General features: G+C 37.4%; 1 protein-coding gene across 1 annotated transcript in view; it reads right to left on the bottom strand.

Moving 5' to 3' along the window:
• Positions 1–1,417: 1,417 nt before the first annotated feature.
• The window catches only part of LOC140146390 (uncharacterized), a 57,618-nt gene continuing 39,529 nt past the window's right edge, over positions 1,418–19,506 (bottom strand). The window contains exons 10-16 of the mRNA XM_072168225.1: positions 12,186–12,329; positions 10,555–10,698; positions 9,359–9,502; positions 7,725–7,868; positions 4,920–5,063; positions 4,001–4,141; positions 1,418–2,587 (exon numbers count right to left, since the gene is read on the bottom strand). Coding sequence (XP_072024326.1) covers positions 1,902–2,587; positions 4,001–4,141; positions 4,920–5,063; positions 7,725–7,868; positions 9,359–9,502; positions 10,555–10,698; positions 12,186–12,329 — 1,547 coding nt within the window. The 3' untranslated portion in view covers positions 1,418–1,901. The remainder of the gene's footprint in view (positions 2,588–4,000; positions 4,142–4,919; positions 5,064–7,724; positions 7,869–9,358; positions 9,503–10,554; positions 10,699–12,185; positions 12,330–19,506) is intronic.

Here is a 19,506-nt window from a genome sequence, read left to right as displayed (position 1 = left end):
AAAAGAGGTTCTTTAATCCGAATTTTAAAAACGGTTCTCTAGTCCGAATATGAAAATAGGCTCTATAGGCCGAATTTTAAAAAGGGTTCTATAGTCCGAATATGAAAATAAGATAATAGTCCGAATTAAAAAAAAGGTTCTATAGTCCGAAATTGCAAAACGGTTCTATAGTCCGAAACGGATACCGTGTTCTTTAGTCCGAATTGGTAAAAAGGTTCTATAGTCCGAATTTTTATAACATTAACGCATACTACATTTTGAATACAGAACAAACAAACAAAATGGGAAAGGGACTGAAAAAATATCGAACGAAATCAAGAATGAAACAATGAACAAATGAATTAAAGAACAAACTAAACGACGAACAAAAGAAGAACATTCGGAAAAAGGTAGACGAAAGAAAGAAAAAACAATGAAAGACAGAATAGAAACGAACACAAAAAAGGGACAAGCAATCCCAGGGCCAGCCGCCACCACTGCCAATTGCATGCATGTTACCCGCTCGCATCCCTGATAAAAGCCAGCCAGGATATTTTACACCCCTTCAAATCGCAAGATAAAATCATACTATTCTGTAAACTAATTTGTTTTAGGCAAAAGCCGCAGCATTTACATGCATCGCAGGATAGCGCTATTAAAACTAGAGCTCAAATACACCGTAGAGTGTTGAGTCTCTTAATTGTTTTTTACTAGTATGTATACATACTATAACGGAATGAATAACAGATAAAAATGATGCAAATACCATCAGAATAAAGATAAACGTCAATGTATGCTACGGAAAATATCCAGAAAAAGCAACCATGTTGAACTTCATCGGATATGTATTTCAGTGTCAAATCATCAATTGTTAAAACAATTGATGATTTGACACTAAAACAAGTGATGAAAATAAAATTCGGACTATAGAACCCGTTTACCAATTCGGACTAAAGAACACGGTATCCGTTTCGGACTATATAACCGTTTTGCAATTTCGGACTATAGAAGCTTTTTTAAAATTCGGACTATAGAGCCTATTTCCATATTCGGACTATAGAACCCTTATTAAAATTCGGACTATAGAGCCTATTTTCATATTCGGACTAGAGAACCGTTTTTAAAATTCGGATTAAAGGACCTCTTTTAATATTCGGATTAGGGAACCTTTTTTAAAATTCGGACTATAGAACCTTTGAAATAAAGAAGTGTCGGAATAAAGAACCTCTTTTTAATTTTTTTCGGACTAAAGAACCTCTTTTAAAATTCGGACTAGCGAATGCTATGAACACATGTTCGGACTAGGGAACCTTCGGACTAAAGAACCTTCGGATTATAGAAGCGTCGGATTATAGAGGAGTCCCCGTAGGGACAGTGGTTGAAGGTTGCACAGAAAATTTACGGTCAGCCAAGTATAACACAGAAGCTCCTCTGATCGTCTCATCTTGTTTGACAGCTTTATTCTCAACAAGATAGCATTGGTAAATTTGTTTAACAATAAGATACTTATTTTATAACTTTTTCAGAAAAAAACACTAGGTTATCCCACCAGCTTATATTATTTTTAACACCCCATAACGTCACGCAAGAGAATCTTTTAATATTCCCCTAGGAAAAAGAGCAGTCATGTTAATTAAATATACCGTAAAACCTCGATAGTTAGCATAATTATATGCTTACTATCGAGCGCTTTTGAAAACATAAAATTTGACCAAAGTCCGGCGCTTTACCAACTGAGCTAATGGGGTTGAGACACATATTTGCAGGTTTACTTGTTCGTATATAACTATGTGTATCGATGATTTGCTCTCTCCACTATGGAGGATGGGGCTCATCATGTTTGCATGTTTTAAAAGCACTCGATAGTAAGCACATATGATAATATCGAGTTTTGACGGTAATACAGGATGATGTTCTTTACGTCACTGAATAACCAACATCCCATATACATTTTTTAAACTTGTGATACCGCCTATATCGGGTGATCCCTTGAACAGAAAACTCTGTTCCACCATATCCCACATCGAAACCAGTTGATTAACTAGCCCGGTATCTACTAAAGACGGCTGTACGTTGTAAACGAAACGCAACGGTGCAGTAAGCTTCCTGTACAGATTCTCATCGTGCATGTGTACGGACGCTAAAGCGCCATCAACGACAATAAAATGATTAAATGTCATTGGGTGACGCACATTGTAATGGAAATAATCAAACTCCTGTACCGCCATTCGAATAAACTGATCGTTGCTATTCCTTATCCACAGCGCGTCACCAATTGACACACTTTCTGCTGTCACTGGATCCGACGGAGGTTGATCACAGGGTGACTTATTGATGCAGGCATACACCAAGTGCTTAGGATGTAGAGAAAGGGACAACTCCTTCTCGCCTTCAAAGCCAAACACTAGTTTTATCAATGAAGAGTTGTAGTTATCGTGTTGATGTGTTATGAAGTACACCTCTGAGAATGTTACCGATTTGGTGTCAGGATCGTAGCTTTCAACTGACTCTCCAATCTTCAAATCCGCCAATCGCTTACTCGTGATAACGTCTTCCCCGTTGTCTACCGTTTTGATACGCACCATAGAATTGGAAGCAAAACATCCGGCTTTTAAAGAGAAACAAACACATTTAATAAGTTTGCGGGGACTCTTCAAGTTTGTGTTATTGACCTATTGACAGGTGTGAATTCCATGTATTATATTATAGTTTATGGGTATATTAATCATAATGTACTGTTCTATTCCAACTAAATCTTTTTCTCAGACTAACATTGGTGTTGAACAAGGTCCCAAAAATTGTATGTCTCAGCGCTTGTGAAGATCTTTAAATTAAATGTTGAATGTAGTATTGTCTCTCTACCGGACATGCTATTTTGGCGCTAAATATTACACACACAAAAAATCAATATATAGATTTGTTGCGGGTCCTTTGGTGATTAAAAGTGCCCGCTCTTTCTAATTATGCTATAAGCAAATCTTTTGACAATTCCAAACCGTCGTTTTTGATGAAAATATAATACTATGTTGGTACGCCTCATATTCACAGTATAAAATGGTTTCCGCTTTGAGATAATGTCACAAAGCCTTTTGGTGTAAATTAAGAAAGTATACGCATTTAGTAATAATCCGAGGTATTACATTACATAAGAATGTTTGAAATACTCATGAACAGGACAGCTCGCACAGTGTCATCGCCCCGATATCTTCATGGCAGAAAATGCCATGGTAGGTTGAATCCACAGCCACGCATGGCCATTGCATTCCCACCTGTTTAATAGTTTTTAAATGCATAGTGGGCTGAAGGACATCCGACTAAGGCTAATGACATTAGCCTGTGACTGACCTCTGTACGGTCAGCGAGCATACATTAGCCATTGTCATCTGCTTATAGACTGCCTCTCCGATAGTCTCCTACACAGCCAGTTTGTGTCAGTCGGTCTGACACTCGTCGATCCTGTATGTTCGCGATAGCCACAAACATTCTGGCCCGAGACTACCTCCACGAGGGTCTACGCTGCGCTATTTAAAATCTTGAATTTTGGTCACTTTTTCAGCTCAAGACGCAAGCTACTCTCTCAAAGCGCAAACTAACGACTATCATATCTGTTCAAAATATATATATTCAAGTGCAAGGAACCACATATGGTTTCTTTATACGAAATCATTTACGGGAGATATTCATCATTTTCCACCCCGGTATCCAAAGATTTATCGTCTGAATATCAATCGTGCATAGCACATTAATCGATCCCGTGTATTCATTTCAGTGTCTCTGGTTGTATAATGTAATTATTAACCGGGCGATGTCGATGTGGCTTGTCTTTTGATTGATTTAAATCCATATCCATTGCATCTATGAGGTTTGGGCCTAACACCGCCCTCTGTAGTTCTAACCATGGGCGAAAAGTGAGTGCTGAGTGGAGCTGAGTGTGTCCTATGGCCTATCGTACCATTATGTAAAAATAAGAAAGCTGTATTTACTTTTGGCAGTATCAGTCCACTACTTTTTTCAAACTTACCGCATTCATCCGTATTGCAACTAGAATCTTGCGATGTGGATCCGATGCAAGATCCACCGTAGCATGTCCTATATCGCCGCCTATAGCCACCACCGCATTCAACACTGCAGCTTCCCCATGGTCCCCAAGACCCCCAGTAAGCTGTTGCCAGGAGATAAAAGGTATGAATAAATTGTTAAGGTACTGTAACCAATTTTGTTCGATCTTTGTATCTTTGCTGCTTCGATACTTATTATAAAACAACTATCAACTAGTAAATCAGAATTAACGGTAAATTTGCATTGTTCAGTATCTGGAAGTGAGAGCACAATTTGGTATCACTAAAATAGGAACAACATCTCTTCTCTCTGGACGTACTGTCGGCATCAACATTTCCAAGGTTGGCCTCACCCTGGGCGGTCTTAGTAATTTTAAAGGATTGTGATCAGTGTGTGGTCCTTTGGTGTTGCTGCAGAGATTAAATCCACTTGAATAGATAACGTAGCTTGTAAATTTATTTCATAAATACACGCCATCAACCCCCCCACCCCAAAAAAAAGAAAGAAAGAAAGTCTCCGGCATCACAACATTATGTAATCACGACTATTCTGCCTTTTATATTCTATACTGTAACAAACTTATTACCTAAAATATTTCACTACTTTAAAAATACGCACAGAAGTGAATTTTGACCAACAGATGGCGCTATCACTGTACACATGATGTAATACAGAATATCCACCCCACCACGGCATTTTCCGTGCCCATACGAACCAATGTGTTACGTGTATATAATATGTGTGTATCGAGTGCATTACGAGCTGATCATAATGCAGAGAAAATTAGAAATTCGAAATAATGTTATAAAATGATTATTAATATTAACATTTTATAATTTAGATGCTTTCATGAAATCGTCGTACAAAGATGTAAAACTTACGGCAATAGTTCGTGTTGCAGCTCCCTGACGAGCTGCTAGATCCCGGACAGGAACCAACTCCTGTGCAGGTTCTGTATCGATTCCTCGTTCCGCCCCCGCATGATTTGCTACAGGGGCTCCACGCACCCCAAGAACTCCAGGAAGCTGCATAAAGAATAATTAAAAGTACGCCGTACATGTAGCGTTTTATCTTTTATGTAGTAGAACATGTATTATGCAAAGGCACACAAAAATTAAAATAAAGTCACCAGTAACAGCACCATCACCGGAACAACAATCACTATTGGAAATTCTTTCAAATGTTATGCGAATTGAACAAAAGAGTAAAATGTATTTTATGAGTTAGAGTTAGAGTTAGAGTTAGAATTAGAGTTACATGTTGTAGTTAGAGTTGCTCTACGGTTTGTGATGCATTAATGAATATGGGGTCTAATTGGATGCATGGATCGGATTAAATATTTAACTGGTATTTTCATGTTGAAAATTGCCCCAGCTTGCGTAGATTTCTGTTAAACATGGATATATATAGTAGGTTTGTGCCATCACGTATGACTAGAATCATTAGTGTTAACAAAGGCCATAATGCAAATCATTTTTCCAGTGCAGTGGATGGGTGTATACAGGTGTAACAATAAAATTTGTACAATTGCATTTTGACCTCTCAGGAAAAAACTAAAAGAGTTATGGCACAAATGTTATATGCATTTTAATCAGTGATATCTTGGCTAAAAGAAGACGTTTAGTTGGGTTCAAAAGTTATGTCCGATTAATTAAATCGTCCAGAAAACGTCTTGAGCCATTTTTGCCATGTTTGGGCATATCAAGTTTGAACCGCGTAGAAATGCTTATCGTGTATTAAAGAACTGACACAAAAGAATTATGAAAGTGGTGTTTCGTCATATAATTAACATGAACTTAATAATGATAATACGATATTTCTTTAAAATCTATAAATGAAGTCAAGAAATTTCTTTCAAAGTTCAAATAAAGTACATTAATTTCTCATATTCATGAGAACAGTTTTTGCATTCATAAGTACAAAACAATAAAATTTTGAAATTAAGTTCAGCTGGGCCTTTAGCTGGGGCGACCACAATTGCCAGCATTTCTGTTAACAAATTCCACATACTTCTCACAGTTATATGTATTGTATGCCTTGATGGAAGATGTGAGTTTGGAAAATGAGCTATAAACAATCCTATGGTTTCTGCTTGACTCCATGTGCTACCGAATGTCACAACCATAAAAATGCGGTCTTCCAACGTGAATTGGGATTGACTGTTGAGCTGTTGAGCTGCAGTCACGATTTCTAGTAAATGAGGTTGTTATGTCAGTGCTTAGTTGTGACTTTCAAAAACTCAAGGATTATGTAATCATTTCTACCACTTCGAATACACCATTGTTTGAATCTACCTAAGAGCACCATCCAACTGGTCCATGGTTCAACTCTATTCAGTCCCTTTTGTAACACTTAGACAAAAGTGGCCCAAGCGGTTTTAAGATTAGGTTACATAATTGGCCATATCTTCACTTGTATTCCATCAATTTTATTGGAACAACGCTTATTTGGTGGCTAAATATCTTGATAGACATATGAATATCAAGCCAAAAAATAATTGGCATCTTGTGTCATTCTATTTTCAAAATTGTACACATTTGTCATCGTTTTCCCCAATTCTCATAGTTTTTAACAAATAATTCCATTTTAAAATGTTCTCAGGTGAATGGCAATCTGGACGGTCTTTCAAATTTGGAGAGCATTATGTGTTGATAGCAATACGCTGGCGAAGTTAAATAATTATCGGATTAACTACCATAGCAATAGGTGAAAACAATTTTTGAATATATTGCACTGCACTGGTACGTTCAATTATATATTCAAAATTGTTTTCACCTATTGCTATGGTAGTTTATCCGTTAATCCGTCACTTCGCCAGCGTATAAAACGTATCATTTTACACTGTACAAAATATATGTTCAGCTACATTAAGGCCCCGGTGCTCAATCTCGCCGATTAACTCTGTGGCGTCTCGGAGTATTTCGATGGATCTCCTGCGGCTTGCAGTTTCAAACCACAGTACGCTGACGAATTAATATAGCGTAGCCATATCCCTGGTTGCAAAATCGCGAGCAGTTATGGGCATCGAGTTCACAACATCTTGCCATCTTCTTGTTCTGCGTTTTGTCATTCATTACTCGAAACCTTTATATTAATGTTTATTGTAGTACTTACTTGAGTTTACTCGCCGTGAGCAATTTGCGGATCAGTCGATATAATCCGGCAAAGAATCAACGCACTCAAGGACACTAATTTGTAAGGGTATTGTTGTCAAGTGTTATAAGCCGGTTGCGAGAAATGCAGGAGTTGGGCCGATCAAGCCGATGAACGGGTGACTGAACCTGGCTTTTCATCGAGCAGACACACATTTTGTTAGTACATATCGCAACAGTATTTTATTTCTCAGCATAATTGTGCATCGGCGTAGGCCTGCGGCTTAGATTCCGGGCACGCCGATGAGTTTATCGGCGAGATTGAGCACCCAGGCCTAAAACATAAGAAAACCTTGCAAAGATATTAGTTGCATAATATAAGTCGCACAAATCTTCAAAAAATCGTACAATCTGGACGATTTGGAGTTGGTTTTACGCAAACAATGGGTCAAGCTGCTGCTAAACTCAACATATCAAACTTATTTTTAACATTTGTATAAATTTCAGTGTTCTTTATTAAGCATTGTAATAATTACGATGACTCTAAAACTGTGGATATCATTTAGTGCCGTGCTTAATTTTTACTTAACTTACGACAAGCTTGTAAATTGCAAGTACTGGCATCGTCGGATGGTCCCGTACAGGCACCGTTGATTGAACATGTCCTGCTACGATATTTCATTCCATTGTCACACGTTGCGCTACAAGCTCCCCATGCACCCCAATCGGACCAGGAAGCTGTAAAAAATACAATTGACATTGACACTGCGTTAATCGCAACATTAAAAGGCAGGCAAAACTTTAAAAGTTCTATTTGCCCATAAACCGTTTTGCCGTTGCAACGGCTCTTCTGCCAGGAATATTATAGCCGCTACCACAAATATGTTGGCATCAGGGTCGTTTGATCGAATCGAGTTATACATTAAATTTTGTTATCAGGTACATCATGATCATCCTCCCCTAGCCTTTCCTGTCACTAAATTTAATTTACCATAATTATCACATTGACTATTACACGGCCTAAAAACGAATTATACAATGAAATGCTGTTTTTTAAGTTTTATTATTATTATTGCTTTTCTTAAAGGCTTTATTAGCTTCCCTCATATTTTCGACATTATTAAAGTACGTCATTGAGTATTCTGCGTTCATTCCTTCTCATGACAAATATCCCGAATTTTCCGATATATTTGTTGAAACAATATTTTAGACAAATTTTACCAATGCACGTGGACCCAACCCCGCTGTATGTAGCTACTTAGCCTGAACTGAAGTTAACATGAAAGACGCGATTAAGCTTGACGTATATCTTTGGTAATATATTTATGTTTAATCCGTGACGTCAGGTTTTGTCAAAATTATTTGTACGGTAAACGACAAACATTTGCACTTTTCTTTTCTTTACTGTCATATTATGAAGTCCCAAATAGCAAAGATGTTAGTTCAATATGTTAGGAAATATTTTTCCGATGACCCCATGTAGATATTGGCTAAATGAGCTGCATTTTTGTTCAAAAGAGTACCGTGATCGATGATTTTCCTTTCCGCTATTTTGAACTCCTAACTTACTAAAAAAAATACCGCTAATTGCGTATGGCTTTCCGAATTTTTCCGATCTTGATTTGATATTATATATTTGGAGAGCATTGTGGGTGGGTGTGTCTTTCTGTGGTGATGACCCTTTTAAGTGTATCTTTCACTGCTAAAAAAAACTTTGTAATATTGTTACAAGCTGGTCGGATTTGAATTCGCTCTTCGCACATTTGTATCAATTCTAGACCACTCAACTCGGTCATTTGATGTAATGTAAAACCGTATAATTTTTAAGTAAGGTTGAACAGTGATGGCGCTATTTATCTTAAATCGTGTTTGCACCTTTACAAGGGGTAGACACAAACAATTTTCACAAACTTTTTATCATGAAATGTAAGTCATAATTGTTGACTAATTTAAATTAAAACTATATGTAAATAGCGCCTTTAATTTGCACACAAATGTACAGTTTATAGAATAAAAATTACCACAAAGAAAAATGAATACTTGATATAAATTAGAAATTACAATCGATCTTAAAATAGCTTTAAAATAAATCTGTATCAGTGTGTGATAGCTGTTAGTATTCTCCGGGTCTAGAACTGAACATTGTATACTATTTCTTGTTAGAAATATAATAAAATGACCACATCAAAATAGTGGCAAACAGCGCTGCTGTTTTTAACATAACTTACGACAAGCTGGTAAAATGCAAGTACTGGCATCGTCGGATGGTCCCGTACATTCATCATCGACTGAACATGTCCTGCTACGATATTTCATTCCATTGTCACATGTTGCGCTACAAGCTCCCCATGCACTCCAATCGGACCAGGATGCTGTAAAAAACGCAAAAGATACACTATGTCACTACGTTAATCGTAACATTAAAAGGGTGACACAACATTCAGCTATATGATATTTGCCCCTAAACCTTTTTGACGTTGCAACGGATCTTCTGTCCAGCGCTACCACAAATATGTGACGTGTCATGTCAAAAGGAGACACTTTTGGGCAGGTTATGAATTTTGAGGTTTTTACATATCTTAAATATAGAGATATTTTGCTCCACAACGCCGTTTTCCCCAATGAAATCGGACATTCCTAAGAGAAGATATTGAATTCGGAAGTTATGGTATTATAAAATTGGAAATTGAGATATCGGCCTTTAAAAATATTATTGACAATGTTGAGAGTAGGAATTAACTTGAAAAATGTCTCAAAAAACACAAGATGCCAGTTATATTCCAGTCTGAAACTATCAGACAATATTTTTAACATAATAAGATCACATCGTCGCAACAAACCCAAATTGTGAAAAAATCACCCACCGGCAGATTTTTGACTATTTCTCCATTTACGATCCTGCCCAAAAGTGTCTCCTTTTGACATGACACGTCACATATGTTGGCATCAGGGTCATGTTGTGCCATCGTTAACATTATTGGAAGCTGTATTTTAGCTCATACGCGTACGCTTTTTATATTTTCATGTCCACTATTTTGACATCCTAGTTTATTTAGGAAATACAACTAACTGCGGGCGGTATTCTGAGCTTTTCCGATTTTGGTTTGAAATGGTATATTTGGAGAGTACTGTGTGGGTGATGTGTGGGGGTGTGTATAGTGGTGTGGGTTGTGTGGGGTGTGTGTATTGATACTGATTAAAACATAATATTTTACACTGTAAAAAAGGTTATAAGTAACAGCAATTTTCACAAAATCGTCACAAGCTGGCCGATTTGCAATTCATTTTACTACACAGCTGCAGTTAACAAGATTCTTTGCACATTAATCAATTTTAATGTTCTTAATTAATCATGTTAAAAATTTTGACATTCTGACAGTGTGGACCTTCTTTTTGCGCGGTGTTTATTTTGGACATGACTTACGGCAAGCTGCTAAAATGCAAGTACTGGCGTCATCGGGTAATCCCGTGCAGGCACCATCGACTGAACAGGTCCTGTTACGATATTTCATTCCATTGTCACACGTTACACTACAAGCTCCCCATGCACTCCAATCGGACCAGGAAGCTGTAAACAAACAAAATAGATACATTTATCAATTATGTGCATAAATTCCATCGTTAAAACTCAGGCAACATCTGTAGCCATATTTGCCCCTAAACCGTTTTACCGTTGCAGCGGATCATTTGCCAGGCATATTTTTAGCCGCGACTACAAATTTGCTGGCATCAGGGTCATTTATTATTATTGCCTTTCTTAAAGTCATTACTAGCTTCCCTAATCTTTAGACATTTTTAAATTACGTCATTGGGCATTCTGCTTTGATTCCTTCTAATGGCAAATATCCATTTGATAGTGATGAAACAATAATTTTAGACAAATGCATGTTAACCAATCACCGCTATACACAAGTATATAGCCTAAAAACAAATATACATGAAAGACGAGGTTAAACGTGAGGAATGTCTTGTGTAAGAGATTGATGTCTGTGAAGTCATTTTTATCAAAATGTACTGAAAAATGATAAACATTTGCACCTTTCTTTCCATGATGTCACATTGTGTAAGCTCAATACAATGTTAACATTGGCTAAATAAGCTGCGTTGTCTCTCAAAAGGGTACCGTGATCCATGATATTCTTGTCCACCATTTTTACCCCATAACTTATTCAAAAGTACTGTTTAAGGGATCAGGAATGAGCGTTTTGAGCGTTTCGACAGTATTTTTTGTGGGACATGAGAGCACATCAAACATATCGAATTGAATTCTGAATACGAAGAATGTCTTTCTGATATCAAATAATTTTCATTTTTTGAAATTCACGATATAATACAAATTTGATGACAAATTACTAAAATTTGATATTTTTCACATTTTTGATATATAACAGTCCTCGAAGTAAATTTTATAAATCTAATGATATATTCTTAAAGTGCATGTAGCTGGGAGGAAAAGCAGACGATCAATTGAAAATTTTGACCTTTCATATTGAAGATATGGATTTTTTTTCCCAAAAGACCTATTTTTTGTTGGTGTTTTGGGGAAAAATCCATATCTTCAATACGAAAGGTCAAACTTTTCAATTGATCGTCGGTATACACTTTAAGTATAAATCAACAGATTGATACAGTTTACTTCGAGTACTGTTAAATATCAAAAATATCAATTTTTAATCATTTGCCATAAAATGTGTATTACATTGCGAATTTCAAAAAATCTAAATTATTTGATATCAGAAGGGCATTCTTCGTATTCAGAATGCAATTCGATATGTCTGATGTGCTCTAGTGTCCCACAATAAATACTGTCCAAACGTTCATACCCCAGCCCTTAATGCACATGGCTTTCATATCTCGATTTGAAATGGACTATTTGAAGAGTATTATTGTATGTGTGTGATAATACCCGATAAAGTGTAATATCGATATATTGGTAAAACGTCGGTACTTTGTACTTCAGAGTAGACAAACTGTATGAGTGCGCTGACGATATGAAAACGTTTTGCCAATGATTACCCCCCTAAGTTTTCATTTTATAACAGTGGTCGTACTTACGACAAGCTGGTAAAGTGCAAGTACTGGCGTCATCGGACGGTCCTGTACAGGCATCATCGACTGAACATGCCCTGCTACGATATTTCATTCCGTTGTCACACGTTACGCTACAAGCTCCCCATGCACACCAATCGGACCAGAAAGCTGTAAACAAACAGAAACACAATATTAATATAATCACAACTTAGTTAATCGCATTGTTAAAACACAGGCTAAACAATAAGCTACTTTTGCACCTAAACCGTTTTTGCCGTTACAGCGAATCTGTTGCCATGCATAATTTGGCAGCTACCACACATTTTTTTTGGGCATTAGGGTCATAACGAATCGGGTTTATAATTATTTTATAATATTATAATCGTCATGAGGTGCTTCAATCTCCCCTGGTACTAACATTGATTTTTCATAATTAGTACATTGACTATAAGATCTAAAATGAACTAGACTTAGCTGTGGTCTAAGACCACGAACACAGCCGTGTTGTGACCTCTTAATGACCTTTGACCTCAAAATATATGAAAACACCATAGACATTGGCTAATGTCAATGTACATTTGCACGTGGCATCACTACGCTATGTTATTTGTGGCAGAAGGGGCATTTTGAAGGTTTTCGTCTCAGACCGGAAGTGACCCCTTAATAACCTTTGACCAAAAATAAAAAATACCACATATACACTGGGTAACCACAATTCATATATGAACATACCGTTACTGTCCTTTGTTTTGTTTTTCTTAGCTAATAAAAATTTTGAAGGTATTTCGTTTTATACCGGAAGTGACCCCTTAATGACCTTTGACACCAAATATGTGTACACTCCATATGCACTGGGTAACACCAATGCATGTGTGCAAGTGGCGTCATTGTCCTACGTAATTTGTGGAAGAAGATGCATTTTATAAGTATATCTTTTTATACCGGAAGTGACCCCTTAAATTAAGGCTTAATGACCTTTGACCCCAAATTAAAAAATAACACATATACACTGGGCAACCACAATTTATGTGTGCATATACCGTTACTGTTCTACGTTTTTCTTAGCTAATAAAATTTTCTGAAGATATTTCGTTTTTATACCGGAAGTGACCCCTTAATGACCTTTGACCCAAAATAAAAAAAATACCACATATACACTGGGTAACCGCAATTCATGTGTGAACATACCGTTACTGTCCTATGTTTTGTTTAGCTAATAAACATTTTTGAAGGTACTTCGTTTTATACCGGAAGTGACCTCTTAATGACCTGTGACCCCAAATTTGTGTACACCACATAGACACTGGGTAATATCAGTGCATGTGTGCTAGTGGCGTCGCTGTCCTACGTAAGTTGTGGGAGAAGATGCATTTTTAGTTGTAATCACGTTTTTGACCCATATGACCTCTGCGTGACCTTTGACCCCATGAGTTTCATGTAACATGTAGGGGCACGGTGAATGATCATTGTGACCAAGTTAGGTCAAAATCGATGTAAGCATGTGAGTGCTACAGCAAATTTAAAGATTGACAGAAAAAGAAGAAGAAGAAGAAGAAGAAGAAACGAGATCTGATTGCGTTCGCCTGCGACCGCGAGCATGCACAGCCAGCAGTGACAAATGAGTTATGACCCCGACATTAGAAAATCATATTGGAAAAAGCCAAGTGTTATTTATCTCTAATGAGCGACCCACATGTAGATAGGGGTCCAATAGTCATTTTGTTGATATAGGCCATTGTTCCCTTGTTTTGATATAGGGCCTAGGCCTATTGAAGTTAAATTCCCTGCATATTTTGCTGTGATGATTAATAAATTTTGAAGAATCACAGAAAATAGACACTAACAAAATTGTCTCTTGAGTTAAAGTCATTCACCCCCCCAAGAAACTGGCTTTAAAAAATAGAAAATCACATCAGATAAATTAATTTAAATCAAGTCAGACACCCTCTGATGTCGTTTCAAATCACATGGAGGCAAATTACTTTCAACGGACCGGAAGTGCAACGTCATTATAGTTCCTTAAAAACTTAAATATGAACATAATATGCGTGTATTTCCACACAAATATTTGTATTACATCATTTTAGGGAAATATATAAAAGTTGAAATATTCTAAGGCAGTCGGACATGATATGTCGTGCATAAACTTGGCGCATTGTTTCAATAACAAATGTATTTCTGAACGCCTCGTGGCGGCGTGTTTTTCCGTACCCCCCCCCCTTAAAAAAAGTGGAATTTGAATTGCCTTTGTTTTGTATTTTGTTTGCTTAAATATGGACAAAGTTTGATTTCTGTTGTTAATCATGCAAATAAAACACAGATGAGAGATATCAATTAGTTTTATTAACGTTCGACTTCTTTTTCATTAAGTTTGTTGTTTTACCTCAATTATTTATCTTTGCCTTGGTGGCACAATCGGTTAGCGCGCAGTAACGTGTTTTTTTTCATATCACGCGTATATCCCGGGTTCGAACCCCACCGAAGCCTTCTCAAATGATTTTTTTTTTTTCTTCTTCTTTTTTACATTTTCCCAGCTTGTGTTTTTGAATCATATAGAACTGGTCAAATTCATACAAAAAATGTTCTTTTTTTTCGGTTTGTATATTTAATTGGAGAATACTGTCAACTTTTTTCCTATTCGGATACAGCGCCGATGGCGGCTGTGCAAGAAGAAGAAGATTTTTTTTAAATTTATGATTGACCTTTTGACCCCCTTAATGACCGTTGACCTCAATGAAAAAAAAAAAACACATGTACACCGACAAAATGCATTGTTCCAATTTTAATTAAAAAATTCTACTTTGTTTAGTTGTTGAGATAAAAATTCCTAAAGTTATTTAGCTAAAAACAGGAAGTGACCCCTTAATGACCTTTGACCCCCAAAATAAAAATACCATGCATACATCAAGTAACACTAATTCATGTATGATGATTATATTACTCTGGTCTGTTTACGTTTTGAGATAAAATTTTTTTAAACTTTTCTGATAATTTTGGTTTTTGACCGGAAGTAACCCCTTAATGACCTTTGACCCCAACACTGTAGGCATCCTAAAGACCCTAGCTAGTAGCGATGCATGTGTGCTAATGGCGACTCTCTGCTATGTAATTTGTAAAGAAAGTGATTTTTTGAATATCTTTTACAAATTTGTCAGACTTTACCGGAAGTGACCCTTAATGACCTTTGATCCCAATTCTGTGAACAACTTTAGACACTGGATATAGATGATGCATGTGTGTAAGTGACGTCACGATGCTATGTAATATGTGGGAGGAGAAGCATTTTTAGTGAAAATCCAAGTTTTGGCCATTGACCGGAAGTGGATGACATTTGACCGGAAGTTGATCATGTGACATCTGTGGCACCACCAAACAGTTCTACTGACCAAGTATGGTCAACATGTCTGAAAGCATGTGGCTACGATGGCTGATCATAATGTTGACAGAAGAAGAACGCGGTAAAAGAATGCATAGCGCCGATGGCGGCTGTGCAAGAAGAAGAAGATTTTTTAAATTTATGATTGACCTATTGACCCCCTTAATGACCGTTGACCTCAATGAAAAAACAACCACATGTACACCGACAAAATGCATTGTTCCAATTTGAATTAAAAAATGTTACTTTGTTTAGTTGTCGAGATAAAAATTCCTAAAGTTATTTAGCTAAAAACAGGAAGTGACCCCTTAATGACCTTTGACCCCCAAAATAAAAATACCATGCATACATCAAGTAACACTGATTCATGTATGATGATTATATTACTCTGGTCTGTTTACATTTTGAGATAAAAATTTTTAAACTTTTCTGATAATTTTGGTTTTTGACAGGAAGTAACCCCTTAATGACCTTTGACCCCAACACTGTAGGCATCCTAAAGACCCTAGCTAGTAGCGATGCATGTGTGCTAATGGCGACTCTCTGCTATGTAATTTGTAAAGATAGTGATTTTTTGAATATTTTTAGAAATTTGTCAGACTTTTACCGGAAGTGACCCTTAATGACCTTTGATCCCAATTCTGTGAACAACTTTTAGACACTGGATATAGATGATGCATGTGTGTAAGTGACGTCACGATGCTATGTAATATGTGGGAGGAGAAGCATTTTTAGTGAAAATCCAAGTTTTGGCCATTGACCGGAAGTGGATGACATTTGACCGGAAGTTGATCATGTAACATCTGTGGCACCACCAAACGGTTCTACTGACCAAGTATGGTCAACATGTCTGAAAGCATGTGGCTACGATGGCTGATCATAATGTTGACAGAAGAAGAACGCGGTAAAAAGAATGCACAGCGCCGATGACGGCTGTGCAAGAACTAGACTTAGCTATGGTCTAAGACCACGAACCCCTAAGACCACGGACCCCTTAATGACCTTTGACCCCAAATCTGTGTACACCCCATAGACACTAGGTCATTACAATACATGTGTGCAATTGGCGTCACTGTCCTACGTAATTTGTGGAAGAAGATGCATTTTAAAGGTATTTCGTTTTTATACCGGAAGTGACCCCTTAATCACCTTTGACCCCAAAATATATGAAAACCCGATAGACATTGGCTAATGTCAATGCACGTGTCCACGTGGCATCACTTTGCTATGCTTTTTGTGGCAGAAGGGGTATTTTGAAGGTATATCATTTATACCGGAAGTGACCCCTTACTGACCTTTGACCAGAAATGTGTGTACACCATATAGACACTGTGTTATAACAATGCATGCATGCAAGTGGCGTCACTGTCCTACGTAATTTGTGGAAGAAGAAGCGTTTTAAAGGTATTTCGTTTTATACCGGAAGTGACCCCTTACTGACCTTTGACCAGAAATGTGTGTACACCATATAGACACTGTGTTATAACAATGCATGCATGCAAGTGGCGTCACTGTCCTACGTAATTTGTGGAAGAAGAAGCGTTTTAAAGGTATTTCGTTTTATTCCGGAAGTGACCCCTTAATGACCTTTGATCCCAATTCTGTGAACAACTTTTAGACACTGGATATAGATGATGCATGTGTGTAAGTGACGTCACGATGCTATGTAATATGTGGGAGGAGAAGCATTTTCAGTGAAAATCCAAGTTTTGGCCATTGACCGGAAGTGGATGACATTTGACCGGAAGTTGATCATGTGACATCTGTGGCACCACCAAACAGTTCTACTGACCAAGTATGGTCAACATGTCTGAAAGCATGTGGCTACGATGGCTGATCATAATGTTGACAGAAGAAGAACGCGGTAAAAAGAATGCACAGCGCCGATGGCGGCTGTGCAAGAAGAAGAAGATTTTTTTTAAATTTATGATTGACCTATTGACCCCTTAATGACCGTTGACCTCAATGAAAAAAAAAACCACATGTACACCGACAAAATGCATTGTTCCAATTTGAATTAAAAAATGTTACTTTGTTTAGTTGTCGAGATAAAAATTCCTAAAGTTATTTAGCTAAAAACAGGAAGTGACCCCTTAATGACCTTTGACCCCCAAAATAAAAATACCATGCATACATCAAGTAACACTAATTCATGTATGATGATTATATTACTCTGGTCTGTTTACATTTTGAGATAAAATTTTTTTAAACTTTTCTGATAATTTTGGTTTTTGACCGGAAGTAACCCCTTAATGACCTTTGACCCCAACACTGTAGGCATCCTAAAGACCCTAGCTAGTAGCGATGCATGTGTGCTAATGGCGACTCTCTGCTATGTAATTTGTAAAGATAGTGATTTTTTGAATATTTTTTAGAAATTTGTCAGACTTTTACCGGAAGTGACCCCTTAATGACCTTTGATCCCAATTCTGTGAACAACTTTTAGACACTGGATATAGATGATGCATGTGTGTAAGTGACGTCACGATGCTATGTAATATGTGGGAGGAGAAGCATTTTTAGTGAAAATCCAAGTTTTGGCCATTGACCGGAAGTGGATGACATTTGACCGGAAGTTGATCATGTAACATCTGTGGCACCACCAAACGGTTCTACTGACCAAGTATGGTCAACATGTCTGAAAGCATGTGGCTACGATGGCTGATCATAATGTTGACAGAAGAAGAACGCGGTAAAAGAATGCACAGCGCCGATGACGGCTGTGCAAGAACTAGACTTAGCTATGGTCTAAGACCACGAACCCCTAAGACCACGGACCCCTTAATGACCTTTGACCCCAAATATGTGTACACCCCATAGACACTAGGTCATTACAATACATGTGTGCAATTGGCGTCACTGTCCTACGTAATTTGTGGAAGAAGATGCATTTTAAAGGTATTTCGTTTTTATACCGGAAGTGACCCCTTAATCACCTTTGACCCCAAAATATATGAAAACCCGATAGACATTGGCTAATGTCAATGCACGTGTCCACGTGGCATCACTTTGCTATGCTTTTTGTGGCAGAAGGGGCATTTTGAAGGTATATCGTTTTATACCGGAAGTGACCCCTTACTGACCTTTGACCAGAAATGTGTGTACACCATATAGACACTGTGTTATAACAATGCATGCATGCAAGTGGCGTCACTGTCCTACGTAATTTGTGGAAGAAGAAGCGTTTTAAAGGTATTTCGTTTTATTCCGGAAGTGACCCTTATAATGACCTTTGACCCAAAATAAAATAATACTACATATAAACTGGGTAACCCCAATTCATGTGTGAACATACCGTAACTGTCCTGTTTTTCTTAGCAAATAAACATTTTTGAAGGTTTTTCGTTATATACCGGAAGTGCCCCCTTAATGACCTTTGACCCCAAATCTGTGTACACCCCATAGACACTGGGTAATAACAATGCATGTGTGCAAGTGGCGTCACTGTCCTACAGAATCTGTGGAAGAAGATGCATTTTAAAGGTATTTCGTTTTATACCGGAAGTGACCCTTAATGAGATTTGACCCCAAATAAAAAATACCACATATACATTGGGTGACTGCAGATCATGTGTGAACATACCGTTACTGTCCCATGTTTTACTTAGCTAATAAAACATTTTGAAGGTATTTCGTTTTATACCGGAAGTGACCCCTTAATGACCTTTGACCCCGAATCTGTGTACACCCCATAGACACTGGGTAATAACAATGCATTTGTGCAAGTGGCGTCTCTGTCCCACATAATTTGTGGAAGAAGATGCATTTTAAAGGTATTTCTTTTTATACCGGAAGTGACCCCTTAATGAGCTTTGACCCCAAATAAAAAAAATACCACATATACATTGGGTGACTGCTGATCATATGTGAACAAACCGTTACTGTGCTATGTTTTACTTAGCTAATAAAATTTTGAAGGTTTTTCGTTTTATACCGGAAGTGACCCTTAATGACCTTTGACCCCAAATC

This window comes from Amphiura filiformis, chromosome 2, assembly GCF_039555335.1.
Source record: "Amphiura filiformis chromosome 2, Afil_fr2py, whole genome shotgun sequence".
Classification (NCBI taxonomy): Eukaryota; Metazoa; Echinodermata; class Ophiuroidea; order Amphilepidida; family Amphiuridae; genus Amphiura; species Amphiura filiformis.
The sequence above is the reverse complement of the archived record's forward strand: the minus strand, read 5'-3'. Positions and strand labels throughout refer to the sequence as shown.